At 47.2% G+C, this 21,890-nt stretch overlaps 1 protein-coding gene across 1 annotated transcript in view; it reads right to left on the bottom strand.

Moving 5' to 3' along the window:
- ITIH5 (inter-alpha-trypsin inhibitor heavy chain family, member 5) overlaps positions 1–21,890 on the bottom strand; it is a 53,887-nt gene that overhangs the window by 6,229 nt on the left and 25,768 nt on the right. Inside the window, exons 4-8 of the mRNA XM_011974908.1 lie at positions 16,317–16,485; positions 9,869–10,178; positions 6,574–7,133; positions 3,602–3,655; positions 55–171 (exon numbers count right to left, since the gene is read on the bottom strand). Coding sequence (XP_011830298.1) covers positions 55–171; positions 3,602–3,655; positions 6,574–7,133; positions 9,869–10,178; positions 16,317–16,485 — 1,210 coding nt within the window. The remainder of the gene's footprint in view (positions 1–54; positions 172–3,601; positions 3,656–6,573; positions 7,134–9,868; positions 10,179–16,316; positions 16,486–21,890) is intronic.

The following is a 21,890-nucleotide window of genomic DNA, read 5'->3' as shown; positions in this document are numbered from 1 at the left end:
GATGCAGTACCTACCTGTCCTTGCCCAGATGCTACAGTGGAAGGTAGAACTTACCAGAGTCCATGTGATCAGAGACCAGCCTGAGGATGTCCCCAGGCTGCCCATCAATATTGAAGCACACAGTGAGTTTGCTCAGGGGGAAGTCCACAACAAAGTGGGGATCGCCATCCACTGCCAGAGCAGAAGAAAAAGGAGAGAAAAAGAAAGACACTTATTAAGTACCTTCCTTGTGTAGGTGCTACTCTCTATTTTCTCATGAATGATGTTATTTTATTTTATTTTAATTATTTTTTTTTTGAGACGGAGTCTCGCTCTGTCACCCAGGTTGCAGGCTCGAGTACAGTGGCACGATCTCAGCTCACTGCAAGCTCCGCCTCCCAGGTTCACGCCAATGAATGATTTTATTGAATCCTGAAAATGATACTGGAAGGAGGTGTCCTCAATTTCCAGATGAGGAAGATGAGTGGGAGGGAAACGATTCCCCAAAATTGCCCAGTGAGTTCGCAGTAAACATTTGACTTCAGGTCTTCTAAATTCCAATATAAAGCTCCTTTCATCACACCTAAGCTCAGTATAGATGCCTAAGCCTCCAGAGGTGAGAGGAGAAGGAAAGAGAGATCCCTACACACCCTCTGCTGGCACTCAGTCCCCATGCTTCCATTCCCAGGCAGACATCCCTTGCTATTTGCTTTCTCCTTTACTGGCAGAGACGCAGAGGACTTTCCTCGCCTATGACAGGAGATCTACCGTGCTGCTTCTCCCAGGAAGCCATAGGCTATCCCAGGCTCATTCGCAGCGTCAGCTGTATGCCACCCCTGCACGCAGGCACTGAGGGCCATGCCCAGCTTAGATGCAGGGGCAAGCGAAGCAAAAAGTGAGTAGGTGGCCAGGCACACAGTCAGGGTACTGGCGGAAACCCCTCCTTTGGGTCACACCGACTTCACTGCTCTGAAGTTTCTGTCCACAGATGAGACCACAAAGTTCAGCTGACAGTTCTTGTCTGTCCTCATTTTCACCTGTTAAAGGTGAACAGTCTTGTCTTTTATTATACAGATAAAAGATTTCTTGAGAATCTATATCAATTCTCTTACTAGATTGGAAATTTACCTTCTAATTTATATTCCAAGTGCAATTTGTTTATTTTATTTTTATTTTATTGAGACAGGGTCCCACTCTGCTGACCAGACTGGAGCACAGTGCTGCAATCATAGCTCACTGCAGCCTCAAACTCCTGGGCTCAAATGGTCCTCCCACCTCAGCCTCCTGAGTAGCTGGGACTACAGGCAGGTGCCACCATGCCGGGCTAATTTTTTATTTTTTGTAAGGACAGGGTCTTACTATGTTGCATAGGCTGGTCTCAAACTCCTGGGTTCAAGCATTCCACCCACCTCAGCCTCCCAAAGTGCTGGGATTACTGGCGTGAGCCACTGCACCAGCTTACAACTTGTTTCTTGAATGCCCCTCTGCTTTCCGTGCACATGGATGTGTCTGCATGCATGCTGTGCACAGTATAGGCATGAGCCAGACAGAGTCGGCTTTCACGCTGCAACAAACTAACATCCCTGCATTCACTGCTGAGAAACCCTTTCTGCCCCAGCATCCCTGAGAAGGGCCCTTGAGAGGATCTGGCTGCTCTCCCTGGGAAGCGCCTCAACTTCCCGGAAAATTGCAATGTATGAAGAAATTCAAGGTGCTGGTCTTTTGCTGATGGGGAAAAACCGGCCCCCAGAGGAGATCAAAGTTCTCACCCGCATTGCTGGCGTTTTTTCAGGCACGCACAGTTGTCTTTCGGTGTCCATGGGGGATTAGTTCCAGGACCCCCGCGGATACTAAAATCCATGTGTACTCAGGTCCCCAACATACAATGGTGTAGTATCTGTATGTAACCTTCGCAGAGCCTTCATTTTATTTTTAATTTATTTTTATTTATTTATTGAGATGGAGGCTCACTCTGTCACCCAGGCTGGCGTGCAATGGTGCAATCTCGGCTCACTGCAATCTCTGCCTCCTGGGTTCAAGCGATTCTCCTGCCTTAGCCTCCTGAGTAGCTGGGATTACAGGTGTGCACCACCATGCCCAGCTAATTATTGTGTTTTTAGTAGAGATGGGGTTTCACCATGTTGGCCAGGCTGGTCTCAAACTCCTAACCTCAGATGATCCATCTACGTTGGCCTCCCAAAGTGCTGGGATTACAGACTTTAGCCACTGCGCGCAGCCCTTCCATACACTTTACATCATCTCTAGGTTACTTATAACAACTAATGCAAAGGGAATGCGATGTAAATAGGTGTTACACTGTATCGTTTAAGGAATAAAGACAAGAAAAAAAGTCCGTGCACATTCAATACAGATGCAATTCCTTTTTCACGTATTTCCGATCTGCTCTTAGTTTGATCCTCGGGATGCAGGACCCATGGAGACAGAGGGCAACCATCTAGCTCATCTGACAGTTTTCTGAGAGTTTCTGTGTGCACATACCACACCATTTCTACTCAAATCGTCCAAATCTCTTTACAAGGAAAGATAGTGCTTGATCCAAAAAAGTAGGGAGGGGTCAAAAAGGCATTACTCCAGGCAGCATCCAAGAGGAAGCTTTTCTGGCATTCCATAAAGCCTACGTGTGTGTTCAAAGGAATTACAGTCCGTCTCCTGGAGACTGTGCAGACTGTATATCCACGGCTAATCTCTGGGATGTCCCTGGTTTTAGGAGCTTGCACGTACAGCACAGCAGCAGAAAGGCCATAATCGAGACTTCCAGAGGATGACGTGGACACAGCAGAACAAAGCCCAGTCATAGGTCGTTCTTCCCTCTGAATTTTTATGACAGTCCCAGGAAGCTGGCAAAAGGAAACTTCATGACATTTGAAACAAATCTGTTCTTCCCTTCCGAAACCACGAACTGAAAAAAATGCACACAAAAACAAAGCCTGCCTGTCACGCCAGACGTTTTCATTTTGGTAGCACCATTTTATGTTTGTCATAGCAGAGGCTGGAAGGCTGCACGTTCCGGATCTCTAAAACAATGTCTTCCAAACTCAATAAGGGTCAGAATGTGCCTCTGCCACCCATCTATTCTTCCATCGGGTTTCCTGCCAGGATTCCTGGGGACTGTGCTATCTCCACAGTGTTTATGCGATGGTTTCATGACAGCTGCAATTCTCAGGCTCTGCCTCACATTGTGGGCTTGATACGTTGCTGAATGAGCTGGTATTTTTAACTGACTTCATGGAATTCTTGGTTTTACACTTTTTTTTTTTTTTTTTTTAAAGACAGAGTTTCACTCTTGTAGTCCAGGCTGGAGTGCAGTGGCGTGATCTTGGCTCACTGAATCCTCAACTTCCCAGGTTCCAGCAATTCTCCTGTCTCGGCCTCCCCTACAGGCCCCTGCCACCACACCTGGCTAATTTTTGTATTTTTAGTAGAGAGGAGGTTTCACCATGTTGGCCAGGCTGGTCTTGAACTCCTGACTGCAAGCAATACACCCACCTCGGCCTCCCACAGTGCTGGGATTACAGGCGTGAGTCACCACACCTGGCCTGGTTTCAGACTTTTTAAACATCTCTTACTCTCAATTCACACACAACCGCATCCTTTTCTTTACCTGATGTTTTAGAGATTTTAATTCTTGGCTGGTATGGCTTCTCCAGCAAAGGTCCTAAAAAGGAGAAGGAAGAGAACATCACGATCATTCATTAAAGATGATGAAGAGAGAGGTACAAAGGGAGAGAGTAGAAATGACTAAAATACAGCTTTTAGGTACATTTGTAATAGCTTAAAGAATAAAAAAAAACCCTTTAAAACATCATCAGTCTTAAAAAGGCAGCTTGGCCTCAAAACACAAAAGTAAAGCCAGGCATGGTGGCTCATGTCCATAATCCCAGTGCTTTGGGAGGCCAAGGTGGGAGGATCACTGGAACCCAGGAGTTCGAGACCAGCCTGGGCAATATAGTGACACCCTGTCTCACCAAAAAAAAAAAAAAAAAATTAGCCCAACAAGGTGGTACACGTCTGTAGTCCCAGCTTCTTGGGAGGCCGAGGTGGGAGGATCACTTGAGCCCAGGAGATTGAGGCTGCAGTGAGCCATGATTGCACCACTGCACTCCAGCCTGGTTAACAGAGTGAGACTGTCTCAAAAAAGAAAAGACAAGAAAAGAAAAGAAAATAATAGAAGCTACACAAGTGGAGTGTAAAGTGTGCAGGATTATTTTATTCTTCTACAAATTAGATACTATTCTTTTCTGTTATTTTTGTGTATATTATAGGGGAAAATATTTTATCACACTTGAGATATATTTATAGGGGAAGGGAGAAATGAGTTGTTCAGTGGGCCTGTAGAATTTTGGATGTGCAAGATGGAAAAGTTCTAGAGATCTGTTTCACCACAGTGTCAATATACTTAACATCACTTACCAGCATTGAACTGTACGCTTAAAAATGGGTGAGGTGGTAAATTTTACGTTCATGATAAAAACAAAAACAAAAACAAACAACAATGTAAAAAAAGAGGTACAGTTATAATCCAGTGTCTGTAGCTACGTGTGCGGCGGAATTCACAAAGCAGAAGATTTTGAAACACTTTGTATTTCAAAGTACTGGTGCTCTGAATATTCAATGAAAGAATAACCTAAAAGTAATTAATATCTATAAATAAAATCAATAACTTATGTCAAATTGTTAGTACTAGCAAAATTGTGCTCCTCTTCTCTGGTTTTTACTGCTCCCAGAAATTAACCAGTGAGGCCTCGAAACGTTCTTGAAGCACCCGCTTCTCAAGACTGGTCTTGACCAGCGTGATCTGGGCAGAACGCAGATTTGCCAGGAAAGAGGATGGATGACTGGATGACTGCTTTGAGGAGTGGCAGCTGCCACCAACTCTCAAAAAAAATTTAAATTTAAATTTAAAAACCATCAGAGCTTTAAGGAAAGGAAGAATTTTCTTTAAAAAAAAAAAAAACAAAAAACCCTTTTGAGTAATCAGTTGGTTATCTCCTCTGTCTTTCTGGACAGAGATCACCTGGGTCTGATCTCTCCTGAAGCTGTGGAGATTTGCGCTGATGACCTGTCATCAAGATCTTATTCAGAAAGCCATTTTTCCTGGATGTGGCATGGATCTCATGAGTAGAAAGTGATGGCATCCTGCCACATGCTTTTAATCACAGCAAAAATTGTGTAAGTTTTGCCAAGACAAGCTCCATCCTTTCTGAAATAGCCGCATCAACTGTAACCTCGCTATCGGGGACAGAACTTATCAGTAAATTTCTGGTATTCCGTGCCTCCATGGAAGGCGTGTCTGACATTTGTGCAAAACTCACTGTGTGCCCATGGCATTCCATATGTAGTCCTTACAACAGCCCTGCAGGGAAATTATGATTATCTCCGTGTTCAGGGCTGGGGAGTGGGAACGGAAGCTCAGAGAGGTTGAGACACCTGCCTCAGGCCTCACAGCTGCTCAGGAAGGTTGGTGAATCCTAACTGCATGCTTTCTCCACACCCAGGTCTTTCTAAGACTTTAGACTGTGAGGAATAAATGGGACAGCATTGGTGGGGTGCGGACTAGGGCCTGATCAACCTGTTTCCTCTCCTAGGAGACAGAACTTGACAGGAACCCAAAAAAATGTGATGCATATGAAACGCGATTTTCCACAAGCAGATCTGCCAGGAATACAATGCCCTGCTTTGGTTTCACTGTGTTTCCTTTCTCGTTCTGGTCTCTACTCATACCCCCAGCAGAATGGCACCGAGACTGACCGTGCCTGCTTCTGTTCGGATTCTCAGAGACTGACATGTAAAGATCGGATTCTTACAAGAATCCGTACCTTGGTCCTTCCCACGTGCTCTCGGGGAAATAAAATCAAGCATACAATTAAATTATACTACATAACTCTGAAGTGCTTGAAAATACAGAAAGGTACTGAAAAATGGGCATTGGTATGTTCATTTCAGTGCTTCTGCCCATGCCTGAAACCTGGCAAGCACTCAGTTTATTGACGGTTTATTGATGGACTGACCTCACTAGGCTATATTTCTGACTCAAATGCCACCTTTTTCTCATTTCTCTAGACAGCCACAGTGTATAGCAATGTGCGTACAACAGTGTACAATACTCTCTGAAGACTACGAGCTCTACACAGCGTTACTGCTTTTTGGTTGGTTGTTTTTTGGAGACGGGGTCTTGCTCTGTCACCCAGTTTGGAGAGCAGTGGTACCATCATGGCTCATTGCAGCCTCAAACTCCCGGGCTCCATTGATCCTCCTTCCTCAGCCTCCTGAGTTGCTGAGACTATAGGCATTCCACCATACATAGATAATTAAATTTTCTTTTTCTTTTGTAGAGACAGGGTCTCTCTGTGTTGCCCAAGCTGGTGTTGAACTCATGGCCTCAAGTGATCCCACCTCAGCTTCCCAAAGTGCTGGGATTACAGGCGTGAGCTACTATACCCAGTCTGGGTTATTATTTATAAGTATTATAGCAAGATGGACTAACACAGCTTCCTGCTGGGGCTCCCTGTGGAGGAGGTGAGTGGCATCTCAGGCCTGCGTCCCCCACACCTGGCTGGCACAGGTGCCTCGTACCTGGCTGCGTGCCAGCTCCTCGCACGCTCTGCACCACCGGTTCGGGTCCCATGGCGGCCGACATGCCGTGGGCCTCCTCCAGGCCGTCCTTGCGCGGGACCGGCCCCCTCAGCTTCATAGAAGTGAAGGGAGTGAGGAAGCGGTAGCTTAGGGCCAGGTCCTGGGCCCGCTGCCGCAGCCGCTCCTTCTCCGGCTCATCGTCACTTTGCAGCCAGGAGCTCAGCAGCTGCTTTGTGGTGAGGTAGCTCCAGAGACGCTCGATGTGGTTGGGGTCCCCCTCTCCATCGCCTTCAGGCCTGGAGCTTCCTGTGACATCTTTCCCTGCCTTCTGAGGTCCCACAGGCACATCCGTCTTCAGGATGACGAATTTCTTACTGTTGCTGGCGGTGACCTCCACGTGCAGGTGATCCAGCTTCCTGTCCACCAGCTTCCCTGCAATGATGATCTCTGAGCCGTTGAAGTAGTTGGGGAACAGGGTCTTGGTGGCCTGCACCACTGAGCTGGGGGGATAATCGATGCGGATGTCAGAGAGGAGAGGGGTCCTGATTTCATCGTAGAACCTGTGGTGGAAGCACAGGGAAAGAGGGAGATCAGGGCCCTGCTCCAACAGCAGGCAGGACAGTCCTAAAGGAAAATGCAGACTCTCAGGGGGATGAGTCTGATTTTAGAAGCGATCAAGTCCAACATGGCACCCCACACAGTATTTCTGCCAGGAGGTCATGAGGCAGCAGGTTGAACACCACTGATGAGAGGGAATGCATTCTCTCACATGGCTTCTGAGCTGTTTTTCAACTCCTCTCATGATGAGAAAGAACTTCCTTCTAGTAGATTAAAATCTTCCTCCCTGAAATTTCCACCCACTGGTTTCAGTTTTGCCTCTGGAACAACACAGAATTAGTCTAATCCATTTCAACAGACATTTGGATGCTTAAAAACCAATGCTGTGATTCCTTTAAGCCTGATCAATCCCCAGTTTCATGAACTATTCTTCCTGTGATACAGTTTTGAGATTCCCTCACTATTCTTTGTAAATTTCCTTTGTGCACACTTACATTTCTCAAAGGACCTCTTAAAAAACCTTTTTCTTAGAACCAAATACAAATTCCAGATGTGCTTTAAGCAGCACATCCTACTTGAGAAACCTGATTTGTGTGAGTTTGTGCGTATAACATTTGCTTGCATTTGCTTTTCCTGTAGTTAAGTTACATGGCTGCTTCTTGTTAAGTCAGGAGACAATTAAAATTCCCTTTCAAAAGATCTACAAAGTATAGGCTGTGGAATTAGACTTCCATCTCTGTCGCTTCCTTGCTGTGTGTCTTGGGACATGTAACTTAACCTCTCTGAACTTCAGTTTCCTTATCTATAAAATCAGGATGTTAACACTACTTCTTTGGTCACCTGCTAGCTGTCCCCGAAAGTCCATTTTCCCCTTCTTTCATGAGAATTGAGCTCTGGCCGTCGAGCTGCAAACTACATTTCCCAGCCTCCATCAAGGCCACAAATGGCCATGTGATTATGTCCTCCCAATGCAATATGGGTAGGCGTGAGATGTGCAACTTCTCAATATTTGCTTAAAATTTATGCTGGCTTTCTTTTCTCTCTCCCTTTTTGTGGCTAGAAAACTAGAGTGATAGTGACCGAATTTCAATCCTATAGCATTAAGGACAACACCTGAGGGAAGCAGAGCAATAAAACAGAAGGAGCTTAGGTCCCTGAATGACTTTCTGGAGCAGGATCTAGCCTGTTACCATTACAGGAGAGGGAAGTAAATGGCTATCTTATTTCAGCCTTTGCCTCTCATCATCTCTGTACTGCAGCGTAGCCTTTACCCTAATACACCTATCTCCTAGGATTTCTGTGAGGATCATCCGGGATAATGTACATATAAATTCCTGGTGTATCATAAGTTCTCATAAATGCAGGGTATTGATCATAGTTTCAGTGGAATGGTAGTGCAGCTGACTTGTTGCAGCATAATTGCTTTTGCTTCTGAATGCCTTATTGAATCTCAATTCCATTATCCAGTGCATCAGATTCTCCCCTTTGACTCTAGCTTTGAATAATTTTTAAAATGTGGGAAGCAAATCTGTGTTTTCATTTACATCTTTCATTAAGCATGGGAGGAAATGGTGGCGAATCCCAAAGCGAGGACCTGTCTTTACTGCACACCTTAGGGACCTCTACTTCCATGTATCATTAATACATGTCCTTTGATTATGGCTATTAAACACCCGTATTTCTACCCAAACCTCCCCTTTGCTTTTAAGTAGATACCACATATGCCACCGTGCAGATTCAAGGGCCTCACGCTGAACTGGGAGTTGGCATTTCGCTCAGTCAACAGCAACGTGGCAGACTGTGTGTGGCAACATAATATCCGAGGGAAGCTATTTCTGTTTTAAAAGATCTAAGTTTTCTCCAACCTCTCATTTAAAAGATCTCATTTATTCTCCACCTCAAAATAATCTGATTATTTACCAGTTTTATCTGGTGGTTTTGCTTCTAAATAAAAGTATCTTTTAACTAGTACTCAAAATGGAGATAACAGTACTCTACTACTCACAGGGTAGGATAAAAGTACACTGACTAGAAAGTGCTTTGAAATATCAGGATGTCAATGATCCACGAGAGCTCATTAAATACTTAATATGGGATGGCCACTGTGCCAATGCTTTACATGGTGTTTTTATATAGCGATTTTCTCATTAAATTCTGCAACCAACCATAATCCTCATTTTACCGATGAGAAAACGGAGGTACAGCCTGTCTTCAAATCTTGCTTAGGGCTGGGTGCAGTGGCTCACGCCCGTAATCCCAGCACTTTGGGAGGCTGAGGCGGGCAGATCACCTGAGGTCAGGAGTTTGAGACCAGCCTGACCAACAGGGAGAAAGAAACCTCATCTCTACTAAAAATACAAAATTAGCCTGGCATGGTGGCACATGCCTGTAATCCCAGCTACTCGGGAGGCTGAGGCAGGAGAATCGCTTGAACCCGGGAGGTGGAGGTTGCAGTGAGCTGAGATCACACCATTGCACTCCAGCCTGGGCAACAAGAGTGAAACTCTATCACAAGAAAAAAAAAATCTTGCCTAAAGTCACAGAGGAGGATCCGAATTTGAACTCTGATCTGCTGGGCTTCAAAACACATTGTGATACCTCCCATTGCAATGAGCTGTGATCGCTGTCAGCGGATGCAAGTCTGGGGTGCAGCAACACAGTCCTCTCTGAGTTCCCACCGCAGCCACCCCTCAGCCCCTCGAGCAGCCTCGCATGCCCACGCAGACAGACCACAGACCCGATGAGCTGCGAGCCCGCATCCTCCTCCTCGTGCACACGCCGTGTGAGGCCGCAGTTCTCCAGCGACAGTTTCTCCAGCAGCCTGAAGTCCACATCGTTGCCGATGCCAATGGTGAAGATGCAGACTTGGCCTCGGGCGGCCTCTCGGGTGTTGTTGAGGATCTTGAGGGTGTGCGTCTCCCCGACTGTGGGCTTCCCATCCGTCAGGAAAATGATGAGGGACACGCTCCGGTCTCCAATGTCATTGTGGGCCACGTACTTGTTGAGGAGCCTGATGGCCCTCTGCAGGGCCCCATTGATGTCTGTGCCTGCAGGACACCAACACGGGACAGCTCAAGCCTCTACACTCACCTCCCCACCCTGAATGCACTTTCTTTTTTTTTGAGACGGAGTCTCGCTCTGTCACCCAGGCTGGAGTGCAATGGTGCGATCTCCACTCATTGCAACCCCACCTTCCAGGTTCAAGCAATTCTCCCACCTCGGCCTCCCAAGTAGCTGGGATTACAGGCACACACCACCACATCTGGCTAATTTTTGTGTTTTTAGTAGAGACAGGATTGACCATGTTGGCCAGGTTGGTCTCAAACTCCTGACCTCAAGTGATCTGCCCACCTTGGCCTCCCAAAGTGCTGGGACTACAGGCGTGAGCCACCGCGCCCAGCCTGAATGCACTTTCATAGCTGCAGTTCACGCTCAACCACCCAAGTGCTCATAGGAGTGAGATGTCAGGGGGCCATCCAGAAACTTGCTAAATGCAAATCGTTTACTAGATGCATATAAGTGACCGGGGACTATCCCGCTGTAACAAACCTTCTCCAGAAGGCGTGTGGCGACACCTTAGTTTAACAGTCTCCACTACCTGAGCTTCAGTGACTTCTGTGCCCTTTTCTGAGAATGGTTTTGAAAAGAGCAGGAAGGGCGGGGCGCGGTGGCTCAAGCCTGTAATCCCAGCACTTTGGGAGGCCGAGACGGGCGGATCACGAGGTCAGGAGATCGAGACCTTCCTGGCTAACACGGTGAAACTCCGTCTCTACTAAAAAATACAAAAAACTAGCCGGGCGAGGTGGCGGGCGCCTGTAGTCCCAACTACTCGGGAGGCTGAGGCAGGAGAATGGCGTGAACCCGGGAGGCGGAGCTTGCAGCGAGCTGAGATCCGGCCACTGCACTCCAGCCTGGGCGGCAGAGCGAGACTCCGTCTAAAAAAAAAAAAAAAAAGAAAAGAAAAGAGCAGGAAGGTGTTGAGCGTAGAGGACAGCAGGAATGAGCAGGGAGAAACAGCTGCAGAGGGGAGGAGGGGCACGGAATGAAGAGGAGGAGGGTAGCTGCTGACATCTCAGATGCCTTCCAGCGTTGTCCAGGGCTGGGTGGAGCTGATGAAAGAATGAATTTGTTGCCTTCATCGTCCCTCCTTTCCTGGCTTCCTGTCCCTTCAGATCACCTCAGCTTGTCAGAACCCCACAGAGGAAGGGGGTATGAAATATTTCTCTTAGCCACCCTTTTTCCTTCAGAGGCCCTTGTCAGCAACAGCTCTGATTAAAGTTGAGGGCCGGCCAGGCACGGTGTCTCATGCCTGTAATCCCAGAACTTTGGAAGGCCAAGGGGGGCAGATCACCTGAGGTCAGGAGTTCGAGACCAGCCTGGCCAACATGGCAAAACCCTGTCTCTACCAAAAATACAAAAATTAGCCAGGCATGGTGGCACATGCCTGTAATCCCAGCTACTCAGGTGGCTAAGGTCAGAAAATCACTTGAACCCAGAAGGCGGAAGTTGCAGTGAGACAAGATTGTGCCACTGCACTCCAGCCTGGGCAACAAAGTGAGATGCTGTCTCAACAGAAAAAATAAAAATAAATAAATTTATAAATAAAATGAAGTTGGGGATGACAGGGAAGAAAAACTTTATCAGGAATATGTGGCTTAGAAAACCTCTACAAAATAGAAAACAAATCTCAACTCTGAGAAACGGTGGAAGAATAAACACCAATGACATTAGCAGGTATCTGTGGACAGCAGGAGGTTTTACTCTCCTGCTTTTCTTTGGATGATTTTCTTTACTCCTCAAATGTCTTAGAATAGACACTTCCATGGAAAACATGGGGTGAGAACATGAGTTCTAAATGTTCTGTTTCTTGATCTGGGTCCGGGTTCTGTTCAGTTTATGAAAACATATCAGGTTGTACACTTACTACATGTGCATTTCTCTGCATGTATGTTACACTACAGGTTACTGCTTCCTTAAAAAAGAATGTTCCCATGTTTTCTTTTCCTTCATTTTTTATTTAGAGACAGGGTCTCAATATGTTGCCCAGGCTGGTCTCAAACTCCTGGGCTCAAGCAATTCTCCCACCTCAACCTCCCAAAGTGCTGGGACTACAGGTGTGAGCCACCATGCCCAGCCACCTTTGTATTTTTTTTTTCTTTTTTTTTTTTTTTTAAGACATAGTCTTGCTCTCTTGCCCGAGCTGGAGTGCAGTGGCGTGATCTTGGCTCACTGCAACCTCTGCCTCCCCGGTTAAAGCAAACAATTCTCCTGCCTCAGCCTCCTGGGTAGCTGGGATTACAGGCACATGCCACCATGTCCAGCTAATTTTTCTATTTTTTTAGTACAGACGGGGTTTCACCATGTTGGCCAGGCTGGTCTTGATCTGACTTTGTGATCTGCCCACCTTGGCCTCCAAAGTGCTGGGATTACCGGCGTGGGCCACCACACCTGGCCCCATGTATTCTTAAATTTACTACTTTATGATTAAAATAAATCACACAATTTAAGTTTGGGAGCAAAATGAATAAATAAATAAAGTTGGGGCCTGTGTCTTTGATAGGAGCTGAACAAGTATTTGTTTGGTGGATGGAGAGACAGGTGGTTGGGTGGTTGAGGTTGAAATCCCAGCTACAGTCAGGTTTCTGGGTTAGCTAAGGCTTCCACTGAACTAAGCTACCAGCATCCCACCATCACCAAGTAAAGCAGAGACTTTACTGTAGTGTGAACACCTATTTCCTTTTTTTTTTTTTTTTTTCTCAAATGGCTTAAGATAAAATCTATATACCAAAAGATCACCCATTCTAAGTGTCCAATTCATGATTTGTAGTAAACTTAAGAGTTTGATGACCATCACCACCATCCATCATCCTGACTGGAGGCACTTTTCTCTACCTGCAAATTTTACCACATTTGTGGTACATATATACCGTGGGGCACTATTCAGCCATAAAAAAGAATGAGATCCTGTCATTTGCAACACGATGGATGGAACTGGAGCTCATTATATTAAGTGAATTAAGCCAGGCACAGAAAGACCAACTTCCCATGCTCTTGCTTATTTGTGGGAACTAAAAATTAAAACAATTGAACTCACGGAGATAAAGAGAATGATGGTTCCCAGAGGCTGGGAAAGGTAGTAGAGGGTGGGGCAGAAGGATAGTTAATGGGTACAAAAAGTAGTTAGAAAGAATGAAGAAGATCTAGCATTTGATAGTGCAACAGGGTGATTATATTCAATACTAATTTCAAGATACATTTAAAAATAACTAAGAGTACAATTGGATTGTTTGTAACACAAAGGACAAATGCTTGAGGTGATGGATATTTCATTTATCTGATGTAATTATCACACAATGTATGCCTGTATCAAAATACCTCATATACCCCATAAATACATATACCTACTCCGGACCCACAAAAATTAAAATTTAAAATTAAAATGTACCACATCTGAGATAACCAGATCATCTCCCCCATGGCTTTACATCCTCCAGATTTTCTAGCTAAAAAAGTAGATAAGGCTATGTCCATGACCAAATGTTCGTAATTCTTGCTAAGATGCAGAGTCCAAATGGAAGGAAAGTTATTTAACATTTCATTGGAATCACTAATTTTCCTTTCTTTTGTTTGTTTGCTTTTGAAATGGAATCTCACTTTGTCACCCGGGCTGGAGTGCAGTGGCGCGATCTCGGCTCACTGCATCCTCTGCCTCCCAGATTCATGCAATTCTCCTGCCTCAGCCTTCCCAGTAGCTGAGACTACAGGTGCAAGCCACCACGCCCAGCTAGTTTTTTGTATTTCAGTAGAGATGGGGTTTCACCGTGTTGCCTAGGCTGGTCTCAAGCTCCCGAGCTCAGGCAATCCGCCCGTCTTGGCCTCCCAAAGTGCTAGGATTACAGGCATGAGCCACTGTGCCTGGCCTAATTTGCCTTTCTTAAGGCCCAGTCTAATTTCTTAGTGCTCCTGGATGTGTGGGCAAGGATGAACTGGCATTTGTTTTTTTTTGTGTGTCTGTATTCAGCAATGGTGCCAAATCTCTCACTCCACTTTAAAGCCAAGGAGAGCCCAGGCAGAGGGATGGATTAGCTTTCCCGATGGCACACAGCCACCAGAGGCCCTGCAGGGATTGGCATCAAGCCCATGTTAAGGGGGGCACCTCCTGCCCACTGAAAACAGAGAGGAGCTGTCATCAAAGCACCAGTGAGAGGGGTTACCCGAAAATAATGGCCACATCGATGCTTACAGAGGACTTTCTATGTGCCAGGACCATTCTAACCACTTGAAATGCTTTAGCTCACTCCATCCTGATAACGACTCCATTGTTATCTTCATTCTACAGATGAGGAAACTGAGGCACAGAGAAGGTGGAGCTGGATTCAAACCCAGGCAGCCTGGCTTCCAAATCCATGCTCTCAATCCTGACGCTACACATCTTAGAGAGAAGCAGGCTGATTTACTGTTCACCTGCAGAGGCTAGGGCAAGGCGGTGTCAAGAAAAATAAAGGAAATTCATGGGGTTTCTAAGGCTTGGAGTCCAAAAGACCCTAACATACATCAGCCATTTTCTTTCTTTTTTTTTTTTCTTTTTATTTTGAGACAGAGCCTTGCTGTCACCCAGGCTGGAGTGACGTGATCTTGGCTCACTGCAACCTCTGCCTCCCAGATTCAAGCAATTCTCCTGCCTTAGCCTCCCAAGTAGCTGGGATTACAGGCACTTGCCACCACGCCTGGCTAACTTTTTGTATTTTTAGTAGAGACGGGGTTTCGCCATGCTGGCCAGGCTGGTTTTGAACTCCTGACCTCAGGTGATTCACCTGCCGTGGCCTCCCAAAGTGCTGGGATTACAAGCGTGAGCCACCCCGCCCGGCCCAGCTATTTTCTAAAGCTGTTTATTAATCCATGGACCCCACTCTACCAGCACACACACATCATTCTTCTAGTAAGCAGGACCACTAAAATAAATCCAATCTACAAATATCCATTGAGCATGCCCTCTGTGTCAGGAACCATGCATGGAAGTGGGAGCTATGTTAACATGAAGAGAAATCTGTTCCTTCAAGAATTTTACAGTGTTGTGGATTTGGATTTCCTGCCGTAGATTATCACTATCATATTAAATCCAATCTTCTATTTCTCTCATCAAACATCAAAACAGTTCCGAGATTATACTGTTTTGGAGGCTAGTAGGAAATCCCAGTGTAAATGAAAGTACCAGCCCAGCAAGATCAAGTTCCAAATTAAGTTCATTTGGGAAATGAGGGCTTTGTCTTGGATTGGGAAACCATGAATATATGAAAGATGGAAAATTCCAGATGGGAAAAGACTGAAGAGTGTTTTGTAGGTTTCCAGATAACTGAAGTGGAATTAACCAGGAGGTGGTGTCTCTGTACAGAGCCTGTAAGGCAGGGGGCAGGGAGGAAGTAGGTCCAGTTGTTCTAAATGCTCCAATACTGAGCACCTTCTGTGTCCACTGCACTGTTGATACAGAGAACAGCAAGAGCACGGCGCAGGTCCTGAGTTGGGAGAACTTAACATCTAGGACAGCTGGGTAACACACTGCTCTGATTGTCCACTCTTCTCAGAATTCTTTATGGTCTTTCCTCTCTTAACATTCTGCACCCTTACCTGGGCACCACCCAAGAGAAGTGTGCAGTGGCTGAGAGCCCACATCCTCCCCATCACATTTTACCTCCGCAACCCTCCCAGGCCACCCGGATACAGGTTTCACTCACTCTGCTGCAGGTCTACCAACAGGGCTCCTGGTTTTGCAAAGCAGTTCCACCTGCCCCTGCCCCGCCTTGTTTTGCAAAGCAGTTCCACCTGCCCCTGTGCATGAACCACTGGCTGGTCCGTGTGGCTTTAATTCTCCACCCCCAAACCTTTACAAAAACAGTATTGTTTTTGTATCAGCAAGACTTTTTGTAACAGGATCCAGGAGATGAACCAGGAAAGCCTCCAAACACCTATCAGGTTATTTTCCCCCAGAACTTCACCAGCCTCACTTGGAGACTGAGAGCACGGATTTGGTATTCAGAGCAACCTAGGCTGCTGAGAAAGCTCTCACCCGCAGTCTCCTTTCCTGCCATCAACCCCAGCTTTCAAATCTTTGTCTCTCAGTCAAAAAGAAAAAAGAAAACGTATTATGTCAAAGCCAAGCCGATGTGAAAAGAAGGTGTCACCTTTACCTCCAGTGGGTGACATATGGTGAATGTACACTTTGCCATCCCTGATGCTGTCTGGAGTGACTGATATCAAGTGGTCCTTCCATACTTTGATCCGGTTGGAAAATCCAATGATACTGAAACGGTCCTGGGGTCGGAGGTCATGGAGAATCGTGAAGAGGGCATCCTTGGTCTAGGCAAACACAAAAACAAAACCAGTCACAGCCACTCACGTGAGTCCACTTACCCCCTGTTCGGGAAACCGTCACCCCCGGGAACAACGTCAGGGTTCAATTTCAGTGTCAACTATGTAAAGGGCACTTGGCTGAATGTCAAGGAACTGGTTACCTGACTGGAAAGAATGGTATACAGATGTTACGGTTGTAGACATGAGTGAATCATTATGAAAGCTGCATCCCGCCACGGTGCTTTGGGCCCCCACATTTCCACCACTGCTGTTCTCTTGACCCTGAATGTTCTTCCCCACCGCCCTACCTCCATCTTTCACTTGACAAGCCCCTCGTCATTCTTAAGAGCCAGGCAAGTGTGCAAATTCTCTGTTCGAAATATTTCTAACTTCTCTGAAGAGAGCTGATCATTCTCTCCCTTAGGCTGGCAAAGCCCTCAACGCATTCCTATGAGAAAGCATGCAACACACCATGATGATTGTTCATCTCCTTCCCTTACTCGGTTGTGAGTTCTCTGCAGGTGGGTCTCCTTCATCTTCCTATCACCTAGTGACAAGAAGGAGGTGCTAGACAAAGGTGAGGCAGGTGAATGAATGAACGTTTAATGAATTATAAAATTAAAGGCCCAAATGATAAATACCATAGGAATTGAAAAGATTATTACTGTGGACTGGAGTGACATGAGGCTTTAAAGAAAAGAGGAATTTGAGGATGAGGTTTAAAGAATATCTTGAAAGAACTGGAAGGACATTCTTCTTATTATTTTAGACAGACTCTCGCTCTGTCACTCAGGCTGGGGTGCAGTGGCGCAATCTCAGCTCACTGCAATCTCTGCCTCCCAGGTTCAAGTGATTCTCCTGCCTCAGCTTCCTGAGTAGCTGGGATCACAGGTGCAAGCCACCACATCTGGCTAATTTCTGTATTTTAGTAGAGACGGGGTTTCACTATGTTGCCTAGGGTGGCCTCGAACTCCTGAGCTCAGGCAATCCACCTGCCTCAGCCTCCCAAAGTGCTGGGATTACCGGTGTGAGCCACTGCACCCAGCTTCGAAGGGCATTCTGAAGAGAAGGCAGGCGGTTTAAGCAAAGCCGGGAAGTAACACAGGTGAGATCGCGGATGCTAAGTGATAACAGGTATGCACTAAAGTCAGCTGTGACGCATGGAAAGAAGAAAGAAGCCATATGACCTGAAACCAGAAATACGCTAGGGGCTTAGAAAAGGTTTCTAGAGTAATCCGCAGACACTGTGAGCAAACACTGTCTTCCCAAGTAGCACTGTTGTTAGACACTTACAACAGCACTGTTGTTAGACACCTAAAGAGGCACAGCATAGGCGGTCAGGGACTTTCATTGCATAATGACCACGAAAGGACATCTGGCACCTTTACGAAGGTGAAGAGCACAGGCTTCAGGGCCAGCTGTCACCCTTGAGGCTGGGTTCCCCCCCAACTCTCTGTGAGGCCCGGAGCAGTAAGCTCCCTCACTTACTTGCTCTCTGATATCACTGCGCCCAAGTTACCCCATCCATAAAATCAGGACAGTAATAGTACCTGCCTCATCAGGTTGTCATGAGGATTAAATCAGGATTGAGATGAAAAGGGCTCCGAGTAGGGCCAGGCATACAATCAGAGTTCTAGATGGGTTTGCCAACGTATCCCATGCAAATAAACAGAACCCACACCCAAGACGTGCCAGCACTCTCCAGAAGACATGGTCAAGTCTATGCTGTTCCCTTCTTGAAACTCCTCCTGCTCTGGCTTCCCCGGCCCCTCCCCGGGGCTTTGCTGGTATCTCCCTCTCTGCTGGCCCTTCAGGGTGAGTCACACGGTCCTTTTCTCAGCTGAGGTTCTCAGCTCCACTCTCACACCAGACACTGCTCCAGGTGACATCATCCATCCCCCACAGTGCCAACTACCATCGTCATCTGTGAATTTCCAGGCTCATCTCTGGAGCTGGCCTCTGTTGTTCCATCCAGACCAACCTGCCAACCGTTTTTCCCTGCGTGTCCCACGGGTAGCTCAGAATCGACTCGGCGGAGAATGGAACCTTCATCTTTTTAAATCTCCCTCTCCTTTGCTGCTCTCTGTCCCGGGACAGAGGCCACTGGAACCTTCACCCGTGGTCCAGGGCAGAAGCCTGGACGTCATGTTGAATCTGTAACCCTCACATCCTTCGCCACCACCCTGGAATTCCAACTCCTCTCCCTAAATATCCCTGTGACCATAAACTGACATTCCTTTTCTTCCTTTGTATTTTTTCTTAATACAAAAATATTACTCATTTTTTGAAAGATAAGAAGAAAAACATACACAACTCACATCATCACGCCTACCTAGAGACCACCACTACTAAAACGCTGGTGTGCCACATACCACTTCAGAAACATCCCCGGGTGTACGCGTGTGCACGTGTGATTTTAAAGGAAGTGGGATCATGTAATACACATATCGTGCTGTAAAGTTTCTCTTTACTGTAACATATCACATATGGTTTTCATATCAATGGAGAAATGTTTGCCACATCATTTTAACAGCAACCCAACATCCTCCTGCACGCATCCACCATGTTTTAATATTTTGGAATATTTGAGCAGCGCTGCTGGGAAGCTCATTATCCCTAAGTCTTTGCGCCCCTGACTCTTCCCTTAGGATAAATTTCCATATGCGGAAGTGGAGCGACAAAGGGCTTGCACTTTAGGAAGGACCTAGCATGGCCCTGCATTACTGCAACGTAGATTTTCAACCCTCCTCTCTTCAAAGCCTTCCATGGCCCCTCACTGCCCTCAGCATAAAGTCTAATGTATCTTATCTTATTATCTTATCTTATCTTAGACAGAGTCTTGCTCTGTCACCAGGCTGGAGTGCGGTGGCGCGGTATCCACTCACTGCAACCTCCACCTCCCGGGTTCAAGCAATTCCCCTGCCTCAGCCTCCCGAGTAGCTGGGATTACAGGCTCACACCACCACGCTCAGCTAATTTTTTGTATGGGGTTTCACCATGTTGGCCAGGATGGTCTCAATCACCTGACCTCATGATCTGCCCGTCTCGGCCTCCCAAAATGCTGGGATTATAGGTGTGAGCCACTGCACCTGGCCTAATGTCTCCTTTTGGATACAAAATCCTCATTAAAATAAATGGTCCCGGTTCAAATTCCTGTCTTTATTTCCTGCTAGTCTGCTCCGGCTACCGACTCTAAGGTCTGATTCGCCCACACCCAGCTTCCCTAAACCCACCCTGCTTTCTCATGACTTCCTGCAGTGGCGCCAGGGGCTGCCTTCCTTCCCCACCTTCCCTACATGTTGAGCTACGGCCACCCTTCAGAACTCACTTGATATGTCCCCTCCTTGGTGAGGCCATTCCTAACTCAACGGTGAAGACAGGTGACAGCTCCATCCCTGATGCTGCACCGGCTGACACGTACCCCAGCTACGGGATGTCCACACTGTGCCGCCATGACTCCTGCAAGCTCCTTCCCTCCCCAGGACCCTTGCACCTGCTGTTTCCTTTCCTTGGAGCTCTCTTCCTCTTCCTCTCGGTCTTTGCTGCTGCAGGTCCCTTCTTGTCCTGCAATCCTGGGTTTACACATGATCTTCCAAGAGAGCCCTTCCCTGCCTCCCAGCCCTGGCCACCATTCCCCAAAGCATGGACCCCTGCTCTCTCCTTTCACGTTGATAGACAGAATGTCCTTCTCTCTCTGTGCATTGACTGGTCTGTCCATCTCCAGTCTATGCTTTTGTGTGCAGGAGCTTTCTCTGTTTCATTTATTTATTATTTTATTTATTTATTTTTGAGACAGAGTCTCACTTTATCGCCAGGCTGCAGTGGTGCGATCTCAGCTCACTGCAACCTCCGTCTCCTGGGTTCAAGTAATTCTCCTGCCTCAGCCTCCTGAGTAGCTGGGACTATAGTCATACACCACCATGCCCAGCTAATTTTTGTATTTTTAGTAGAGATGGGGTTTCACTATGTTGGCCAGGATGGTCTCGATCTCTCGACCTGGTAATCCACCCAACTCAGCCTCCCAAAGCGTTAGGATTACAGGCGTGAGCCACCACGCCCAGCGTTAGGATTACAGGCATGCGCCACCGCACCCAGCCACTTTTTCTGGTTTATTATTGTATATTTATCGTTCTATATTTAATACCCAGCAGTGCCTGGCGCATAGGAGATGCTTGACAAATGTGTCCTGAATAAGTAAGCAGTGAATAAATGATCCATCTGTCACACTGGACAGGGAGTTCCTCAAAACAGCCATCCCCTTGCCCTGCCCCACCCTCCCAACGTGGTGGCATTTTGTACATTGTAGGCTTTTAGGAAATATCTGTTGTATTATTAAACAAATAAGACAGAGACAGACAGAGAAGAACAGAGATAGAGGAGACAGAGACAGACAGACAGAATACTCAGGGACACACAGAAAGAGAAAGAGTGAGGGAGAAAGAGGAAAACAGAGGGGAGGAGAAAGACAGAGAGGTCCTGTTGGTGAATGCAAGGGACATGAGACACAACCCAGCCCTTGAGAACCTAAGACAGACACTACTGAGAAAGAGGATGTGCAGGAAGCTCCGAGCTGCCTGATGGACAAGCTGCAGTGATGATCAATAACTCAGAGAACTGCACTCCACAGGCAGGGGCGGCCTCAGCCAGGGCACTGGGCCCTTCTCACCCTGGTTCATCCCTGCCCCTCCTCTCACTTAGAGCCAGCACAGCCTGTGTGAGCATCAGACGGACCGGACCCTGCGCACTCACAGTCCAGGTAGTCCCCACCCAGGAAGGACTGAAGGTGCCGGCTGGGATGGGAGGGACAGCAGCATGCAGTGGCAGTGGTAGGGCAGTGCTGGGCCCAGTTCTCAGGCCCTCCTGAGAGTCTCCACGCTGCACACTGCTGGACCCAACATGGTCAGGCTGCACGGGGGCCTGCCAGGAAGGCCACCTGTGGCGGAGCTGCTGCTTTAGCTGCTGACATCCTCAGGGATCCTTCACAGTGTGCCAAGAACCTCCAGAGGGACCCGCCTCGCTCTTAAGCTGGCATTTTTTTTTTTCCCACATGACGGATATTCTGCTTTAGGAAGAGTTATTCAATCTCTCTACCCTCCTTCCCTCAGTTCAGCAGCTACAGGCTCCTTATGACCTTGTAAGGCCTCAGCTGCAACTTGTCCTTGCGTGCACCAGGGAAGGCAGCCCAGGCACCTCCCGGTGGCTCCATTCCCACTCAGAGGAGGGCCGTGTGGATGGACTCCTGCCCTCGTTCCAGAGGGGCCAGCATATAGGGGCAAACAGCCTCCATTAACCTTTGAAGACTGCAGGCACTAACTTCTGCAGACTGCAGCCACCCAGCCCCACCCACCCCTGTGGACTCCAGCCACCCAGCCCACTCACCCCTGCAGACTGCAGCCACCCAGCCCCACCCA

Source organism: Mandrillus leucophaeus, unplaced genomic scaffold (assembly GCF_000951045.1).
Source record: "Mandrillus leucophaeus isolate KB7577 unplaced genomic scaffold, Mleu.le_1.0 Scaffold15, whole genome shotgun sequence".
NCBI classification, from domain to species: domain Eukaryota; kingdom Metazoa; phylum Chordata; class Mammalia; order Primates; family Cercopithecidae; genus Mandrillus; species Mandrillus leucophaeus.
Note: the sequence above shows the minus strand (reverse complement) of the source record. Positions and strands in the feature narration are given on the sequence as shown.